Genomic DNA, 17170 nt, shown 5'->3' with positions numbered 1-17170 from the left:
CCCGCTTGCCCATAGGAAGTCAGGCAACACCAAGAGGAGGTTTCAAAAGGCTTGCAGTTTATGATCTGGCTTTGGACCCCAAAGATGTTTGATGTGGGTGAATTATTGTAGGTTTAATCTCTGTTTAATCAGTCTGGCATCCCCCCCGAGTAGGGGTCTAAATCCTCTGATCACAGCTGATACATGCCTGTAACTTAAGAGGATTTTTCCACTTCATCTGTTTAAAATATCCTCATTGTGATACATATTAATAGGGCATGTATGTGTGCACTCTTGTCCCATTCCTTCTGATGTTTTTGCCGTGTGTGTGTGGACCAGCTGTGTATTCTTGGCTTGTTATTTGACTCAGTTTCAGGCCTAATCCGAAACTGCACACTTGCGATGGACAGAGGGCTGACAAACAGCTGCTCACACACACACACACACACGCACACGCATGACTGGGTTGAGTCTCCTTGGACCTCTGCTGTCAACCAAAAAGAAGTTGTGCCCAAGTAGATCAAACACATTCCCAGTGGGAACGACTTGTTTGCAGAAATGCATATCTGGGTGTGTGTCACACAGCTTTCCCAAGATGCAACATTTTCAACACCAACACACTTCTACACACCACACCAATTATACACTAACACATTATTATATTATATTTCATTACATGAATTTGAACTTGTTTTCAGACACTTAACTGCATGTTAATTCCAATTAAATAAATAAAAATTTATGAACTTTACAGTGCTCTTTTGACACACTTTAAGGACTTAATTACATCTAAATATGTGACCCTGAAGCACAAAACCAGTCTTAAGTCGCTTTGGTATATTTTGTAGCAATATCCAAAAATGTAAACATTGTATGGGTCAAAAAATATATATATTTTATGCCAAAAATCATTAGAAGTAAAGATCATAGATATTTTGTATTTCCTACCGTGAATATATCTTAAAACGTAGTTTTTGATTAGTATTATGCATTGCTAAGAACTTCATTTGGACAACTTTAAAGATGATGTTCTCCATATTTAGATTTTTTTTTTTTTATATAAAATGTGTATGCTCGCATGTATAAGAAAAATATTTTAGAAATCTTTAATTATTACTACTTAATATTTATTTGTAAATGATGGTTACTCCACATGATATTTTATGTAATATTATATTTTATACTTTAGACATTTTATTTGAAGTTTTCTTGAAAACAGTATAAAAGTTTTTAAAAACCATACAAAACCAGAATGAATACAAAGAGTTAATTTCTAAGAACTCAGAATCTTTTGAAAAATAATTTAAATCAGCCTTTGTTGTTGTTGTTGTAGTTGTGGACACTCTTATTCGTCACTGACCTATCTATATCATGAAATTCATAAATTTTTCAAGTGTGGTGCAAGTGTCCAAATATTTTTTGAGGCCACTGTATTTGGAGGACTGTTCAGAGGAAATGGTCTTTTTGTGGCAGTCACTGCAGGCCTGTCTGTTTGTGTCATCTCGGGCAATGCCTCTGAGAACAAATGCTGTGGGCACAGCAAATGAGATAGAAAGCGGTCATTGAGTGGACATGAATATTTAACAATATCAGTCTGGCAAAGTATCAGCCGATTTTAATGGCTCAGTGATTTCTTCAAACACAAAGTTTGCCCTCACTATGACAATAATGATTGGTTCTTCTGGCTTATATGTTGTCACATGATCATTTGTTTTGAGGCATGATTGAATATGCGGAGGTGCCAATGCGATTTGAAGGAAATGTTTTTTAATGTCCTAAAGTTCTGTTGTCATTCACTCATGTCATTCCAAATCCATAAGACTCAAGTTTATCTTTGTAACAAAAAATTTAGTCTCATTTCATGCTTTAGGAAGTTTAAAAACATACATAGAGCTCATCAAACATAGCAAACGCATATTTACTAGATGTTTCAGAACAACCCTCATTGGTTCTTGTGCATCCAGCACATTGGTTTGCCCTGTTTGATGTGTTTTATTAATGTCCATCAATTAATGCTTCTGTAGTATACATGAATAAATAATGTTTATGTTGTATATGTGAATAAAAGTCTAAACTAAATCTTTTTTGGTTTTAAACTGCCCAATTTAAAGGGATGAATTAATTTATTTGTTAAAATTGTCTTTGAAATGTCAAAGTCTGCTTGGAAAATACTTTTTATGGAGGGATCTGTTGCGTTCATTAAAAATGTCTTTTAATTTGTGTTTTGGAGTTGGTTTTGGAATGACATTTGAGTAAATAATGACTAATAAATTATAGTTTTCTTTTTGGGTGAACATTCCCTTTAAATGTTGGTCTTTTCAGCTGTCACATGGCCTCAGAAGATGTTAAATCTGGTGAACTACCTGAATGCTAAAGATTGGGGGGTTTTATTCTACCAAAATGTGTAATTGTGAAATGAGTTGTATGGACTATTTCATGTTACCTCTGGTTGCTGAGTGTTTTAATTTCATGGAAAATTCCCTCAAATAGGACACTGGTCTGATAGCTAGAGTCAAGAAAAAAAACTGTATTTTTCTGAAGGCTTATTTATTGTCAAAATGCAGCTCATAAAAATTCACCCAGAATGGACCGGGCTGGGGGCGGTTATGGTGATTCATTTCCCATGCTGCTTCGCTGCTATGGCAGATGAGAGGAGTCAGACAAGGGCTTTTGTGAGGCCAAATAAACAGGCAGCTGTGTACCACATTAGAGCTGTGATTGGTGACAGTACACGTGTGTGTGTGTGCAGTTCTCCAGACTTGGGTGGGGTCTTTCGTCCCAGTGTAATTAAACCCACAGGACCACCGTCCAGACACTCCATCTCCACATGCGCACAGCTAACTGTTTGTCTAATGCATGTCGTTTATCATGAGCAACCCCCACACATCATAGCACACACACGCACATCCATCATACACACGGTTAATATACCCCACCACACACACTAATTGGGTTAGATTGTCCCGTTTCTCACCCTTTCCTCTTAATGAGAGACTTCAAAAAGCCCTGCATCAATATTTCAGGTCCCTCTGCTGCATGTGTTTGAATATTTCCTTTTGATTTAGTATCTTGACATGTTTTGTTTTCTCCTATAAGCGAAGAATCTGTACGTTATGGATTAAATCTGCGCACAGACTTCCTCGCAGAGCGACGCTCAGTAGGACACATCCTTGGCATCACAACAGGGTTTCCTACAAGATGTTGTACTTCCAGTGTTGTATCACCCGAAAAACATCTTACTAAACATTAACCATTCTATTTTCTCCAACATGTAATCGCTTTAGATTAAAATACCATTGTAACAGAACTCTCAAACTCCATTCTGCTACACTATTAACTGAACACACAAATATTAAGCCGTTTTTATCATTAATAATAACAAGAAATGTTTAATGAGCACCAATTCAGCTAATTAGTATGATTTCTGAATCATGTGACACTGAAAACTGGAGTAATGATGCTGAAAATTCTGCTTTGCATCACAGGAATGAATTAGATTTGAAAATATATTAAAATAGAAAGCAATTACAGTTTCGTTTTTGTAGAAAGTTTCGCTTTGTTTTATAAATGAACTGCATTTAAAGAGTTTCCTCACAAACGGACGCTCCGCTAGAAACAATCAGTTCAAGTCAGGTCGAAAGGAAACCGTTTTAATGCGAAGTGCTTAAAATAACAGCTTAAAAAAAACAAATAATGGCGTATCAACGCCTTAACATTCCTAAGTATAATTTAGCTGTGGCACTGCAGATTGAGCAGCGGTGGAGGAAACGCTGGATCAGAGGAAATCACTGCTGGATCTCGTTTAGCTCCAGTGTCTTTCCCTCTTCCTCCCTACTCTATTTTCTCTCCCCCATCATTCTCTGTTCTTGCTGGCCCTTTTGGTTCACTTGTTTCTGTCGCTCACGGTCCATCTCCGCATCCTCATTTTGCCCCTTGCTATCTCTCCATCCCCCTCAATCACTCTCTCTTAGCATAGCTAATTTGAGGCGGCCAATGTTCACTGAGTTGTGAATGTGCTAAATGTGCATTTCCATGATAAAGGCCGTGGCTCCGAGCTGCTCGTCTGTCACACAAGTATGGCATTACTATTGTCCCCAGGGCTGTTGAGCTGCATCATTTTGTGTTTGCTTTTGAAGTGTTCAAATTCATTTTCAGTGCTTGGTACAGTACGCCGCTCCATTGTGCTGACAGAACGTTACAGTAGATTGTAAAAGCCACGTTTCTCTGCTGAATGGGGACCCCCAGGGCTCGGTAATGTTGGATGCTGGCACTTTAGACATCAAAGCTAGCGTTTATGCAATCTTTAGTGAGCGCTAGCATGTGTAGTGCTGCTTTCGTGTAATATAAGTCTGTGTGCCAATGCGGTGTGTGTGTGTGTGTGTGTGTGTTTACAGGTCGACGAGCTGTACGAGGGCTTTTGTATTCAGAGAAGGTTGCGTGATGGTGCCAGTAAGATGAAACAGGCCTTCACTGCTTCACCCTCCACTAAAGGCACACGTGAGAGTCTGGTGGAGGTCAACCGCAGATACAAAGAGTATACAGAGGTACATTATTAATGTTTGCTTGTCTGACCAGTTGGCCATTTTTTTTATCGCTTTGTTCGCGCTCAAGTAGAGAACATATTTGGGATCAGCTTGAGTGTGGATCATCTGAATGACTAATTGACTAATTGGTCTGTGTAATTAGGCTGGTTTCGGGTTCATTTGTATCTGAGAGGGCATTTACATAAGACATACGGGTCTCAAGATCAGCTTTTAAAGGTTTAAATATTTTCAACACAGTATTTTAATATTGCCAGATAATATGCAACAGCCAAACATTTTTGAGTATGTATGAGATGTGTATATGTATTGATGGTTCTTTTTATAATTTTTTTCAATTGATCAAAAGTGACATTAAAGACCTGTATAGTGTAAGATTTCTGCTTTTTAGAACTTCTTATTCATTCAAGAATCTTATTCATGAAAAAATCACTTTCCACAAAAATATAAAACAGCACAAGTCTTTTCGACTTCAGTAATAAGAAGAAATGAAATTCAGCTTTGTCATCATAGGAATAAATATATTTTTTTTTATATATGAATACAATTTAATTGTAATATTTTCAAATTATTATTTTTACTTGATCAACTAAATTCAAGCATTAAAGACTTCTTTCAGAAACAAGCTGTAAATGGTTAGAACAGTATTTGAAATATTTCTTACAATAAAACGACTTAAATATGAGGAACAAAATCACAATTTGTTTCAAACTTTTGCTAGAGTTATATTTAATATAATTAGAATTATACATAACATATGCAAACAAACTTCCTACAAAAATTACACTATATAATAATAAATATATCATAATACACACTTTGATTTATTTAATAACAATAATGCAGATTACTGCTTATAGTTTGGTCACACTTTATTTTAAGGTCCAGTTCTCGCTCAATAATTTGCCAGTTGTTAAGGTTAGGTTTTAAGTATGATTAGTGATGATGAATATGGTCATGCAGAATATGTGCTTTATAAGTATTAATAAAAAGACAATATGTTATTAATAAACAACTCGTTAATAGTGAGAATTGGTCCTAATAGCATAAGTTCTGGTAAGAAATGTCTCAGTAGCTAATTTCTCCTGTCATTCATGTTACCGTATGTTCCTGTCTCCTCAGAACATGAGCTCTTTTGAGGCCGAGCTGGAGAACCTGTTGGGGGAGTTTCATATCAAAATGAAAGGTACTGGATTTTTGCACAAAAATGTGAAAAAAATCGATAAAATATGTTTTGTATTTCAATAACAAACTTTTGCGCTCCTTTGCACCCCGTCTCAGGATTGGCTGGTTTTGCCAGGCTTTGTCCCGGCGATCAGTATGAGGTGAGTTGTTTGTAAAACCAAGAAACAGAAACTCATGCATTCTTTTTTTTCTGTGATAAAGCCAGATGCATCTTTCTTCTATCAAGTTACTAAACGCTTGTAGTAATTGCCTGCTGTTCTGCCAAGTACATCCAGTTCATTCGTAATCACAGTTCTCTTAGCAACGTTTTCTCTTCTGATCCACAACTACATACACCCGCCGAATCCAAGGCTGTATAAAACGAAACACTGAAAACTCCCATTGCTTTACTGCTCTGTTTACAATTCTGTGAACTTGTGTTGGCAGTGTTTTCCTAATTCTGACATTTGGTGTTCTTTTCGCCTCTCTCTTTCTTTTTCTGGCAGATTTTCATGAGATACGGCCGCCAGCGGTGGAAACTGAAGGGGAAGATCGAAACTAACTCCAAGCAGAGTTGGGATGGAGAGGAGATGATCTTCATGCCCCTCATTACAGACCTCATCAACATCAAGGTGGGCTCCAGTCCACACAGTCATCCATTAATTAATAGGACTAATTCTGACAGTGACACATACTGGGTTGTCACCACCAAAGACATTCAAAAAGAGACGATTGATTCTTCAAATGTTACATCTCGTACCCTCTATCTTGAATTATTTGGTTAGATCCTCGATGAATGCAAGAAAAAACATACTCCTATAAATTTGCATGTATCTGCTATTTGCAATGCATTTATCTTGAATGAAACCGTTCTGAATGGACGATTCTCAGTTCATTATCTCTGTTCTACCAGGTGACAGAGTTAAAGGGGTTGGCCACTCACATCTTGGTGGGTAGTGTGATCTGTGAGACCAAGGACCTGTTCACCGCCATGCCTCAGGTGGTAGCAGTAGACGTCAACGACCTGGGAACCATTAAACTTAACCTGGAGGTCGCCTGGTTGTAAGTGAAGTTTTCTAATAAAACAAGATGAGAAGTTAATGAAAGTGATGATATACACTGCCCTCCTCAGGACAGTCATGAAAGTCACACAGAATTACTTCTGCCTAACAGTTCATTTTTTTTTTTTCTCAAATTGTGTTTTCTTTCATTAAATGCTTAAGTATGATATTAGATTGCTGTGCATGAATGCATGTCTGTCTTGTTTTTACAGTCCGTTTGACGTGGAGGATCTGACACTGTCTTCAGGAAACGTGAGTAAAGCCACCGCCCTTCAGAGACGAGTTTCAGTGTACAGCCAAGGCACACCCGAGACGCCCACTTTCCAGGACACGTCTTTCTTTGTGAGTGCAATTCTAAACAAATCCTCTCAGTTTTGTTTAAAAGTCCTGCTTCTGTCACCAGCTGCATCCTTACACACTTAAATCCTGCCCGTGTGAAAAAGAAGTACACACAAACATTCTTTCAAATTAAGTACAGAAATAAGAGAATAAGTTTTAAGACACTTGCCTATTGTTTAAAATTAAGTGAAAATGTATTGTAGTTTAAATTTGTTTAATGCAACTTTATATGACATTTCATAATTAACTATATTGTATTTGGACATGTCATCTCTTCTTTGTATTTAAATATATTTGTAATTACACATTTGCAGTGATAAATTTGCTATTAAGAACATTTTAAATGTGTGACTCTGAACCACAAAACCTGTCATTATTTTTTAAAATTGATATTTAAACATCATCTAAAAGCTGAATAAATATTCTTTGCATTGATGTATGGTTCGTTAGGATAGGACAATATTTGTCCGAGATACAACAATTTGGAATCTGAGGGTGCACAAAAAATCTAAATACTGAGAAAATCACCTTTTAAAGTTGTCCTAATTAAATTCTTAGCAATGCATGTTACTAATCAAAAATTACATGGAACATGATCTTCACTTGATATTCTAATGATTTTTGGAAAAATCTATAATTTTGACCCATACAATGTATTTTTGGCTATTGCTACAAATATACATGTGCTACTTATGACTGGTTTTGTCATCCAGGGTCACAGATACTAACTTTATATGTAATATCAAAGCATTTCAAGTAAAAATATAATCAAGTACTTGCAATTACAAAAGATTATTAAAACATAAGATTTAAAATACTTAACATTGCATTTTTTAAAAGTATACTTAAGTGTGAAATATAGTAATGAAAGTGTAAATTCAATTTAATAATTCTCTTGATTTATTATTTAATATTTTACTATCTGCAATTACAGTTAATAGTATGATTGAAATACGGGACGTGCACATTCAGTGCAGCGGAGCACACTTCTTTTTACAAGGGTACACGTACAGTATGAAACGGGAAACTGTGGTTTTCAAATGAGGTGTTAGATCACACTGTCACATTTCCCACCTTAAAAGCGGAGTACTAAACTAAAAATAACACTACGGAGTCTGGCCAGCTGTTCTGGGTTCAGTGTTTATTATTTTGTGTGTATTATTGAATATGAAAGCACTTGCATCTTGTGTGTGAATGTTCATGTTTAGTCTGTGCTGCTGTGTCTAATTAATTGTATTCACCCTGTGGCACCATGTTGTGTGTACATGTGTGTGTGTGTGTGTGTGTGTGTGTGTGTGTCAATGGCAAAGAAGTGGCATCCCCGGCGGTGGGAGGGTCAGGGTCTCTCATTCTTGCACACGCTCCGAGAGACGCTCTTAGAGAAACTCAGACGCAGTCGCTCTTTTGGCGATCTGGCTGTGCTGAGACCTCGCTCAAGGTCCAGTCTGGAGGTCTACGTGAGTCAGGTCACCATGTGTCCTGCTCTTCTGAGTGAAAATCTGTGTGTGGCTCTTTTCTTTGCTCGCGTTTTCTGCTTTTTTTTCACACAAAAACAAGTTTCTTTTCACTCACACATCCACTTTTCCACACCATAATATTAGATGTTCAAAGACCCTGTGAAATAAAAATTGTGGCTTTTAGTTAATGTTAGCTTTTGTGTGGTTAATTCCACTGTGGCGACTCATAAAGGGAGAGTTCATGTTAGCTTTGAGTCCTTCTGTGTGCAAACAACAACAACCAAAAGAGTTTTCTTCCAGGAAGATGGTTTTAAAATATCGACTAATGCTATTCACAGGAGCAATTTTTGTTCAGTTACAGTAATCGAAAACCTACCTAATAGACTGTCTTACAGTGAAATAGACCGTCTTAAGTTACATGTTTAAGCCACTCACATGTGAACTTTGACAAATCACAAGTGCACAAATGGTCAGCCTAGATTATTTTAAGCAAAGGTTGTTGTAGTTTTCACAACTGCTTCCCAGTTTTATGTGTAGTATGTATCTGACGGTCAATGAGCAGACCGTGAGGATGTCCCACCACAACTTCCTGGAAAGAACATTTGGATATGTTAAACCAGGGTTTCCCAAAAGAAGAAACTGTTGGGGGTTCCTGAGTTGATGAAAAGCTATTTTACTTAATTTTAAATTAAACATGATTTTAAAAAGACACCAAAATGTTTTAGCAAGTAATCTCTTATGCTCATCAAGACTACATTTGATCAAACATACAGAAAAACCAGTAATAATGTAAAATATTATTATCATTTAAATACAGTTTTCAGTGTCACATGATCCTTCAGAAATCATTCTAATTGAACTGATTTGCTGCTCAAGAAACATCAATGTTCAGATCAGTGTTCAGTTCAGGTCAAACTGCTTTAGCTGACAAAACATTTGGGAATCCCTTTGTTAAAAAACATTTCGTGGAAGTCTTTAATTGTTCTGCTGCTCTTTAGTGTGCTTGACTTTTGGACAGAAAATATTGTTTGCTTCTTTAGATTACTATAACTACTATAGATAATAGTGCTGATAGGAATAAATGACGTCAGGGAGCCATATTTACAATATTTTCTTTCTCTTTCCATCAAACAGTCCACTTTACCAGACGACGTCTTTGAGAACGGAGGCTGTGGTGTGGCCGAATGCAAGCGCCTGTCCTTCACCTTCTCTGACACGCCCATCTCAAGCCCCGCCCCCATCCAGTCAAACCCCGAGATCACAGTCACGCCCCCTGAGATGGACCCTCCCTCTGATCCAGCTCCAGCCTCTGAAGACCAGCCGGTTGAGGAGGAGGAGTGTGTGGAGGAAGACTGCGGCAGTGTCAGTGATCCAGATCTGGAGTGGGACCAGGCTGAGGCCCAGGGGCACACCACAGGTTCGCCGGCCCTCTCGCTGTGCTCCGAGAGTCAGCTGTCTGCGGTGGGACCCGAGGATGTGGTGTTCATGGAGCCCAACGTGTCTGACGAAGCCCTGGAACTGAAGCCGGTGGAGCTGGACGGGGAGGAAGGCAGTCTGACCAGGCAGCTGGTGAGGAGGCTCACCTCCTCTGACATGCTTCCCGAGGTCGGCGCTGTGAGCTGGTCTGGAGAGAGCAGCAGGACCTTCCAGGAGAGCAGCCTGGAGGAGGCCATTCAGTCCCTGTTCCTGCGGCTGGAGAGCTTGGGCCAGCGCTGCGGGGAGCTGCAGGACTTGGAGCAGGAGGTCATGAGACTCGAAGATCTGCTTAAGGTCAATGAGTTTTCTGTGGTCTTTAACTAGAAGAGTTACTGTTGAAATTTGATTCAGACCTGAGTTTGTTTGATCATGACGCTTGGTTCGTTTTATTAACATGAACGTAGGTATCTAAGATCCACGGTTTGCAAGAAAAGGGTGGTCTGGGGTTCAGATAATGCAGTTTTGTAAGACTTGAGGGTGGATTTGGTCTCGAGTCCAAATCCAAGACCATATTTTCATGGTATTGGTCTTGTCATGGGTTCAGGAGCATTTGGACTCTTGGTCTTGAGATCAAGTCTGCATCCAAACTTGATTGTGCTTTCAGAGCTGCACGCTCTCATTTAGATCTCACACCTTCGGTACCATTGGTACTTACGCTAATGTAGAAAAAACGAAAAACAGCAGGATCTTAAAATGTTTATACCAACTTGGTACCACAGAATGTAGTGTGATTGGATTACATTCATACTACACACATTCATTACTATATAGAACATACTTTTTAAACAGTTGTTAAAGGAATAGTTCACCCCAAAATGAGTTTTCTCACCCTCAAGCCATCCTAGGTGTATATGGCTTTCTTCTTTCAGACAAATACAATCAAGAGTTCTATAAGAAAATGTCCTGGCTCTTCCAGTCTTTATTATAGCAGTGGAAGGGGGTTGAGATTTTGAAGCCCATAAAAATGCATCCATCCATCATAAAAAGTGCTCCACGAGACTATGGGGGTTAATAAGGGCCTCCTGAAGTGAAGCAATGCATGTGTGTAAGAAAGATGTACATATTTAAAACTTCATAAACCGTAATCTCTAGCTTCCGTTGTCATAAACACAAGTGGCGTTCCAGCGGATGACGGAGGCATAGCGTAAGCTCTGGTGAGAATATGCTCATATGTCTCATGAGAACCAAGTTTTGTTTACAACAGGAAAACCTGTCTCCTCTTGGCTTATTGAAAGGGTTTTTTTTTACTTTGAGCATCACGTTTTTAAAACGTCCTCTCATGCGCGAGAAGACTCCTGTAGAAAATAATTGAAAAGCAGCAGATTGGAAAGCAAGAACTTGTTGGGTGTGAACAAGCACCTTGTCTCAGATGATCTCAGTCTTGAATGAAGGTTGTTGCTTCTCCTCCTCAGTGTCGGGTCCCTGCTCACAGGAGCCGTTCATCCAGTCTCAGTTTGACAGTGGAGAGCGCTCTGGAAAGTTTCGACTTCCTCAACACCTCGGACTTTGATGACGATGACACAGGAGATGACGCTGCCGCCCTCTCACGCGCGGTCTTCTTTGACATGGAGTCAGAGAGAATCAGGTGAGTTGGACATTAAATCCTTTGGTTCGGTCCGGTTTCTCTGAGGAACTCAACTACATGACCTTGGTAGTTGTGCCCTCTGGTGGTGACAGTATGTCTTACACGTTCATCAGGTCGGGCCAACATCCAGAAGCAAGAGGCCACCTGAGTGAAGCCCTCACTGAGGACACTGGTGTGGGGAACAGTGTGGCCGGCAGTCCACTGCCTCTCACCACAGGAAACGAGAATCTAGACTTGGCCATTGTTGTTCATCTACAATACTGCAGTCATCTCATTCAGGTGATTCTGTTTTTCCACCGTTGCAACGTCATTTTCTCCTTCTCAGATTCAAAAATAGTGTGATTTTTCTTTGTCTTTTACACCAATCATGGTCGGTAGACAGCGCATTTATGGCATAAACAGATTGATCTGTGCCATTGTCTTTTTTAATATAAAATGCTGAAGTTTCTCTATGTATGGGATGCAGTTGTTGACCTCAGGAGGAAGCCAGTCGCAGCACAAGACATGCCTGCACAAACTAACAACTCAAACACTTCTGTTGGAGGATCTCAGTGAGAAAAACTTTGACAGACCGGGCAGCTGCATTTTAGTGTCTGATGGTGAGTATATCTTAAATATTTAGTCGTGAAGTATTCACGTTTACTATTCCTTCTGAAGGAATATTTCGATGTTACAGTTACTTTTCACGTGTACTTCAATGCTTGCATTTCAAAGAGTTTTGGCTGTTGAATCATGATATTTGTTTTATTAAAGTGTTTTATTTTGCACTATATTGAGAATGAAAAGCAATTTCATGGCACCTAAGAAATCTTTATGACTGCTAAACTTCCTTAATTCACTTGTTAGGTGTGGTGGAAAGTTGTGTTTGTGTAACAGTCTCTCTTGGTTCTCTAAACAGTGTTGCCTGGGCTGGTGGAGCGTCCGGCGCTGATGTCTCTGTGGTCTGACTGCAGCGGTGGTCTGTTTCACACTACACTGGACCGAGTGCTGAAGCACATGCAGCTCAGCTTTGCATTACCACTGCAACAGATTCTGCCTCACTCTCCTGACTCAGGTAGTGGCAATGACAACAGTATTAATCTGCAGGAGGAAACATCAGTGAATGTAACATCAGAGTTCATCTGCCTGTGTTTGCATGTGTTTCCAGTGATCAGGATGGTTCTGCGTGAGATGATGGACAGCAGCGAGCTAGCCTCTTCCTTGTGTCCCTCACTGCCCCCTCTGGCACAGGATATCCTCACTGTGTTTCAGTTTCACCGCTACACTGTTGAACATGATGTCACGGACATGGAGCGACACCTGCTGGATTTAGCCAAAGAGGGTAAGCCGCTTAATTGAATAATGAGTTTCAAGTGTTATATATATTATTAACACAGTTTTAACATAGCGTAACACTCTCTTTTGTTTCTGAACCAGTCATGCTTGAAGAAACCCTGAGCTGTGGGGATACAGAACGCTGTGTGAAGGAACTACAGGAAGTGTCCGTCATGTGTCTTCAGCCCCGCCCTCAAACCTTGTGGGCCGTGGCTGGACTGTTGACCTCTGATGACCCTGATGTGATGAAGGCCGCTACAGCCTTCCTCTCCTCTGCTGCCTCACACAAACCCTTCAGGTCAAAGGTCAGTCTTGTACCGGGCTTGTACAGCCCATGGTTGGCTGTTGGTGGAGTTGATAAATGGGTTGGTCTTAAATAGCCAGGTTTAAATCTACATAAGCTGACATTAAAAGGTTTTAGGTTAAGATTTTTTTTTTTTCAAGCTTTTGAAAAAGGTATTCAAGGCTGCATTTACTTGATCAATACAGTAAAAACTTGGTAAAAAAAAATAAAAATGCATAAAAACTGATGGAAACAATTTTAGATGTATATCTCATGATTGCATAATCAGGTAATACGGAAAATTGAAAATTGAGGAAATAGAAAAATAAGAATAAAAAGAAACCATAAATATATGATAAAATATTGAAAAATGAAATGTGCAAATTTGAATCATCATAGTAGCAGCAGGACAGCTGTTTGAGGAGCCCAGGAGGTGATGAAGTTAAGCTTGTCTGTGTGTTTGTCTTCAACAGGCTGTTGATTGTTACACACAAGCCTTATCAGAAGCAGACCGATCAAGAGCTGCATGTGCCGCTTTGAGCTGCCTGCAGGTCAGTCCGTCTCTCTGATTGCATCACACGTCACTTACACTGAAGATTAAATCATATCTGCCAGACGTTTCATTAAGCTTCTCTGTCTGTCGGGGGTTATTTTCAGGCTGTGGAGAGCATTGATGCTGTGGTGTTACTGTGTGACTCAGCAGATGAAGATCTCTACCAGATTGCCATAGAAACCCTCCTCACCTTCGGTAAAACATCCAGTGATACATCCTCTGCACTATTACTCCGTTTCTGCTCTTTCTGCTCATTAGTGTAAATCTGACTGAGACCCCTTTTTTTAAGACCACACATTTTATTAGACAAAAATATGTATTCTATGAAGTCACCAATATTTTTGGCATGTTTTCCCAGAAGAGAACAACTGTATGATTGACTTTGAGAAGTATGCTTGCACCAGGGTGCCTACAAGTCTCAAAGAGATAGTTTTCCCAAAAATGATTTACTGACCTTTAAGCCGCTCTAGGTGCACATGACTTTCTTCTTTCGGATCAATACAGTCATGTTATATAAAACATTTTTGTGGCTCTTCCAGGCTTATAATGGTAGTAAATGGGATTTACGTTTTTGAAGTCCAATAACATGCATAAATCCATCATTAAAACAGTTACAGTACATGCATTTCGTTAATATTAGCACTATCTGTTAATTGCTTTTAATTAAACACACTATTATTGTATCAGGAAACTTTTATCTTCAGTGTTGAAAACCGTTGTGGTGCTTAATATTTTGTGGAAACCATTATACAGTGAAAATCCTTTTTTTAGATCACTTTTGATCAATTTAATGCGTACTTGCTGAATAATTTCGTAAAGAATTCTTACCGACCCCAAACTTGACTAAAGTAAAAGACAATTCAGTTTGAATGTCAATTTGATTTGTGCAGGTCTTAAAAAAGGTCTTAAAAACTGACATGTACATTATACATGGTTTCAGCACTTGTAAACATCACCTGAAAGTCTTCCTGTGTCTTACGGAGCATGTTTGTGTGTTTCTGTTCCCAGGTGAAGACGGGCGGCTGGCATACGAGCAGTTGGACACCGTGCCGAGGGAAATAGTGCGGCTGGGGACTCGTCGCGGTAACACTGTTACCACTTCATTTTAGAAAAACCACTCGTTCTCCCCTTCCTGTGATCCTGCACACTTCAGACGTGTAATACACACCACCTGCTAACAAGAGGAAGGTGAAGCTTGGCCTTTGATCTTGAGACCTTCATCACAGAGTGTCCTTATCTGCAGGATGTTTGCTACTGGTGTCACAGTGGTCCTGAGTCATCGTTGCTGATTGAACAATAAGAGTGTTATTATCAGAAGTTAGTTATTTGCAGATTGCAGTTGCACAGTTGGAGCAAGGAAATCCTATTTTAATTTTGTTCTGGGATATTTGTTTTTTTTCACCTGCGTTCCATTTCAGGGATTATAAGGGACTGTTTTAATGCTCCCCGCTTAGTTTATTTTTTTGACCTGGGCAGAGTGAGATTTCTGTGACCTCTGGGAAAGGAACGATATTGTTTGCTGTTTGAACCCAGCTGGATGTGTGGACTACTGAAGAAAACAGTGTGGGTGCTGGACTGCTGATTAACACATCGCTTGCTTGCCTTCACTGGTCAGAAGAAAATATTTCTATGGACGGAGCCTGTATTGAACACATTAACACGGTACTAATGCCTGAGCACATGGGCTCTTACAACAAGCGCTGTCTGGAATCCGTCAGAGTATATGAAAATGCACTTTTACACTATATTCTGTCAGAGAAGCGTGATTCATTACTGTGAATTTTTGGTTTGTGCGTAAATGAAGACTGGAAGTTTATTTTGCTCTGTGATCCGAACTTGCTTCTGTGCCTATTATTACTGTACTACTGAGTCATGTGACTGTAATATCATTCGTTATGTTTATTTATTTTTCATTTCTCTTCACTGTAAATGGTTAAGATGCTGATATCACCCTATTTTATTTGTTGTTGTTGTTTATTAAAATACTGAGAACGGATCGTTTTAATGTACTAAATATCGGTTCACAATATGATTAGGTACAGCACAGTCAGGATTTTGGTATTATCGAGGGGCTATTCACTATGATTTTTTTGTTGTTGTATATGTATATAGTTGACATTTTACATATATAAAGATGTTTTACTGATCAGTCTTATCTTTTAACAGTGTATTAATGGGGTTATACAGTATTTGTGCTCAAGGGAACCTTTCCTAAATGTCTTTTCAGTATGCTAATGCACATGACCAGAGAAAATGCTCTTTGCTAAACAAAAGCTTGCCTCGTTTTGACACGTTTACACACCCTGTGTTGATCTTTAACGCTCTCAAATGTAAATTTATGCTTATGGCGGCAATTAAAACGCCGTTTTGTAGTTCACCCGACCTATTTTTGCAATATTTTCTATGACATTGAGAATTGTACGGAAGCAGGGGCTTAAATCTATCAAAGGAGCACATTTCGAGGAATGTACCAAGTACAGAAAGGTTACGCAAGTATATGCCTCACAAGCACAACTGTTTTGGTAAGATTGTTTCTTAACAAGTTATTTGGCATTTACCGCACAAACGCCGAAAGCCATAATGATACAGAAGTCAATATATTTAAGGCCATTTTGTGGTTTCTATTTATCAGAATTATCTATAACAGACGTTCAAAAATAATACTTTTTTATGCTGTGTTTCTGTATTTAGTTGGCTGTGTTTTCTTGCTTTCTTTGTCTAATGATAACCATTACAGTATTTAACCCTGGGCATTGGTGATCACTCCTGGAGATATCAAAGGAGGAGGATGAATTAACATTTATTTCCTCGTACTCATCTCAGACAGAAGCTCAGTGAACTTCAACTGCATTTATTGTTCAACCCTCATTCAAATGTAAATTAATGTCCTTCTTGATAGGAAAGCTGTTGTTAATATGGTTTTGTGAGTGTGTTATTGTATGTGTCCAGAGCTTGAGCACACAGCTTGCAATAGCTTTAGCAACTATTGTTTGAATGAAAGCAGATTTCACTTAATGTCACAGTGCTAATGTTCCCTCACTGTTTCATTTTTATGAGTTTACTGTATTTCCTCTGCTGAAAGTGGCAATAAAATGTATTTTTACAAAATTGTCAGATATGGAATTGTGCTGTTTTTAATGCCTGTAGTGCATGGTAAATGTTAAACAGTTTTTACTACATGCACAATATGAGAGTTTCAAGAGCTGCGGATGTGCAGACATTAGAACAGCTGTTGCTCATTACAGTACAATACATTATATATATATACACACACACACACACAAGTTCAAGCTGTTTCATGATCCAGTCCATGGCAAAGAACTAAATTCACATTCCATTCAGGTAATAAAATTTTTCTGAAGCAAATGGACATGTTTTTCTTAGTGTAGAAGGCATTTTATGAATTCTTTTGTGAAAA

General features: G+C 38.8%; 1 protein-coding gene across 2 annotated transcripts in view; it reads left to right on the top strand.

The window, feature by feature from the left end:
- ripor2 (RHO family interacting cell polarization regulator 2) overlaps positions 1–16860 on the top strand; it is a 43453-nt gene extending 26593 nt beyond the window's left edge. For both annotated transcript variants that reach the window (XM_052584935.1, XM_052584936.1), the window contains exons 7-22: positions 4374–4523; positions 5643–5706; positions 5802–5845; positions 6191–6316; positions 6598–6746; positions 6958–7087; positions 9676–10311; positions 11430–11602; positions 11716–11881; positions 12069–12201; positions 12501–12656; positions 12750–12923; positions 13019–13221; positions 13673–13750; positions 13857–13947; positions 14761–16860. In XM_052584935.1, coding sequence (XP_052440895.1) covers positions 4374–4523; positions 5643–5706; positions 5802–5845; positions 6191–6316; positions 6598–6746; positions 6958–7087; positions 9676–10311; positions 11430–11602; positions 11716–11881; positions 12069–12201; positions 12501–12656; positions 12750–12923; positions 13019–13221; positions 13673–13750; positions 13857–13947; positions 14761–14861 — 2574 coding nt within the window. In that variant the 3' untranslated portion in view covers positions 14862–16860. The remainder of the gene's footprint in view (positions 1–4373; positions 4524–5642; positions 5707–5801; positions 5846–6190; positions 6317–6597; positions 6747–6957; positions 7088–9675; positions 10312–11429; positions 11603–11715; positions 11882–12068; positions 12202–12500; positions 12657–12749; positions 12924–13018; positions 13222–13672; positions 13751–13856; positions 13948–14760) is intronic.
- Positions 16861–17170: the final 310 nt, after the last annotated feature.

The sequence above is a fragment of the Carassius gibelio genome, chromosome B19 (assembly GCF_023724105.1).
Source record: "Carassius gibelio isolate Cgi1373 ecotype wild population from Czech Republic chromosome B19, carGib1.2-hapl.c, whole genome shotgun sequence".
NCBI lineage: Eukaryota > Metazoa > Chordata > Actinopteri > Cypriniformes > Cyprinidae > Carassius > Carassius gibelio.
Note: the sequence above shows the minus strand (reverse complement) of the source record. Positions and strands in the feature narration are given on the sequence as shown.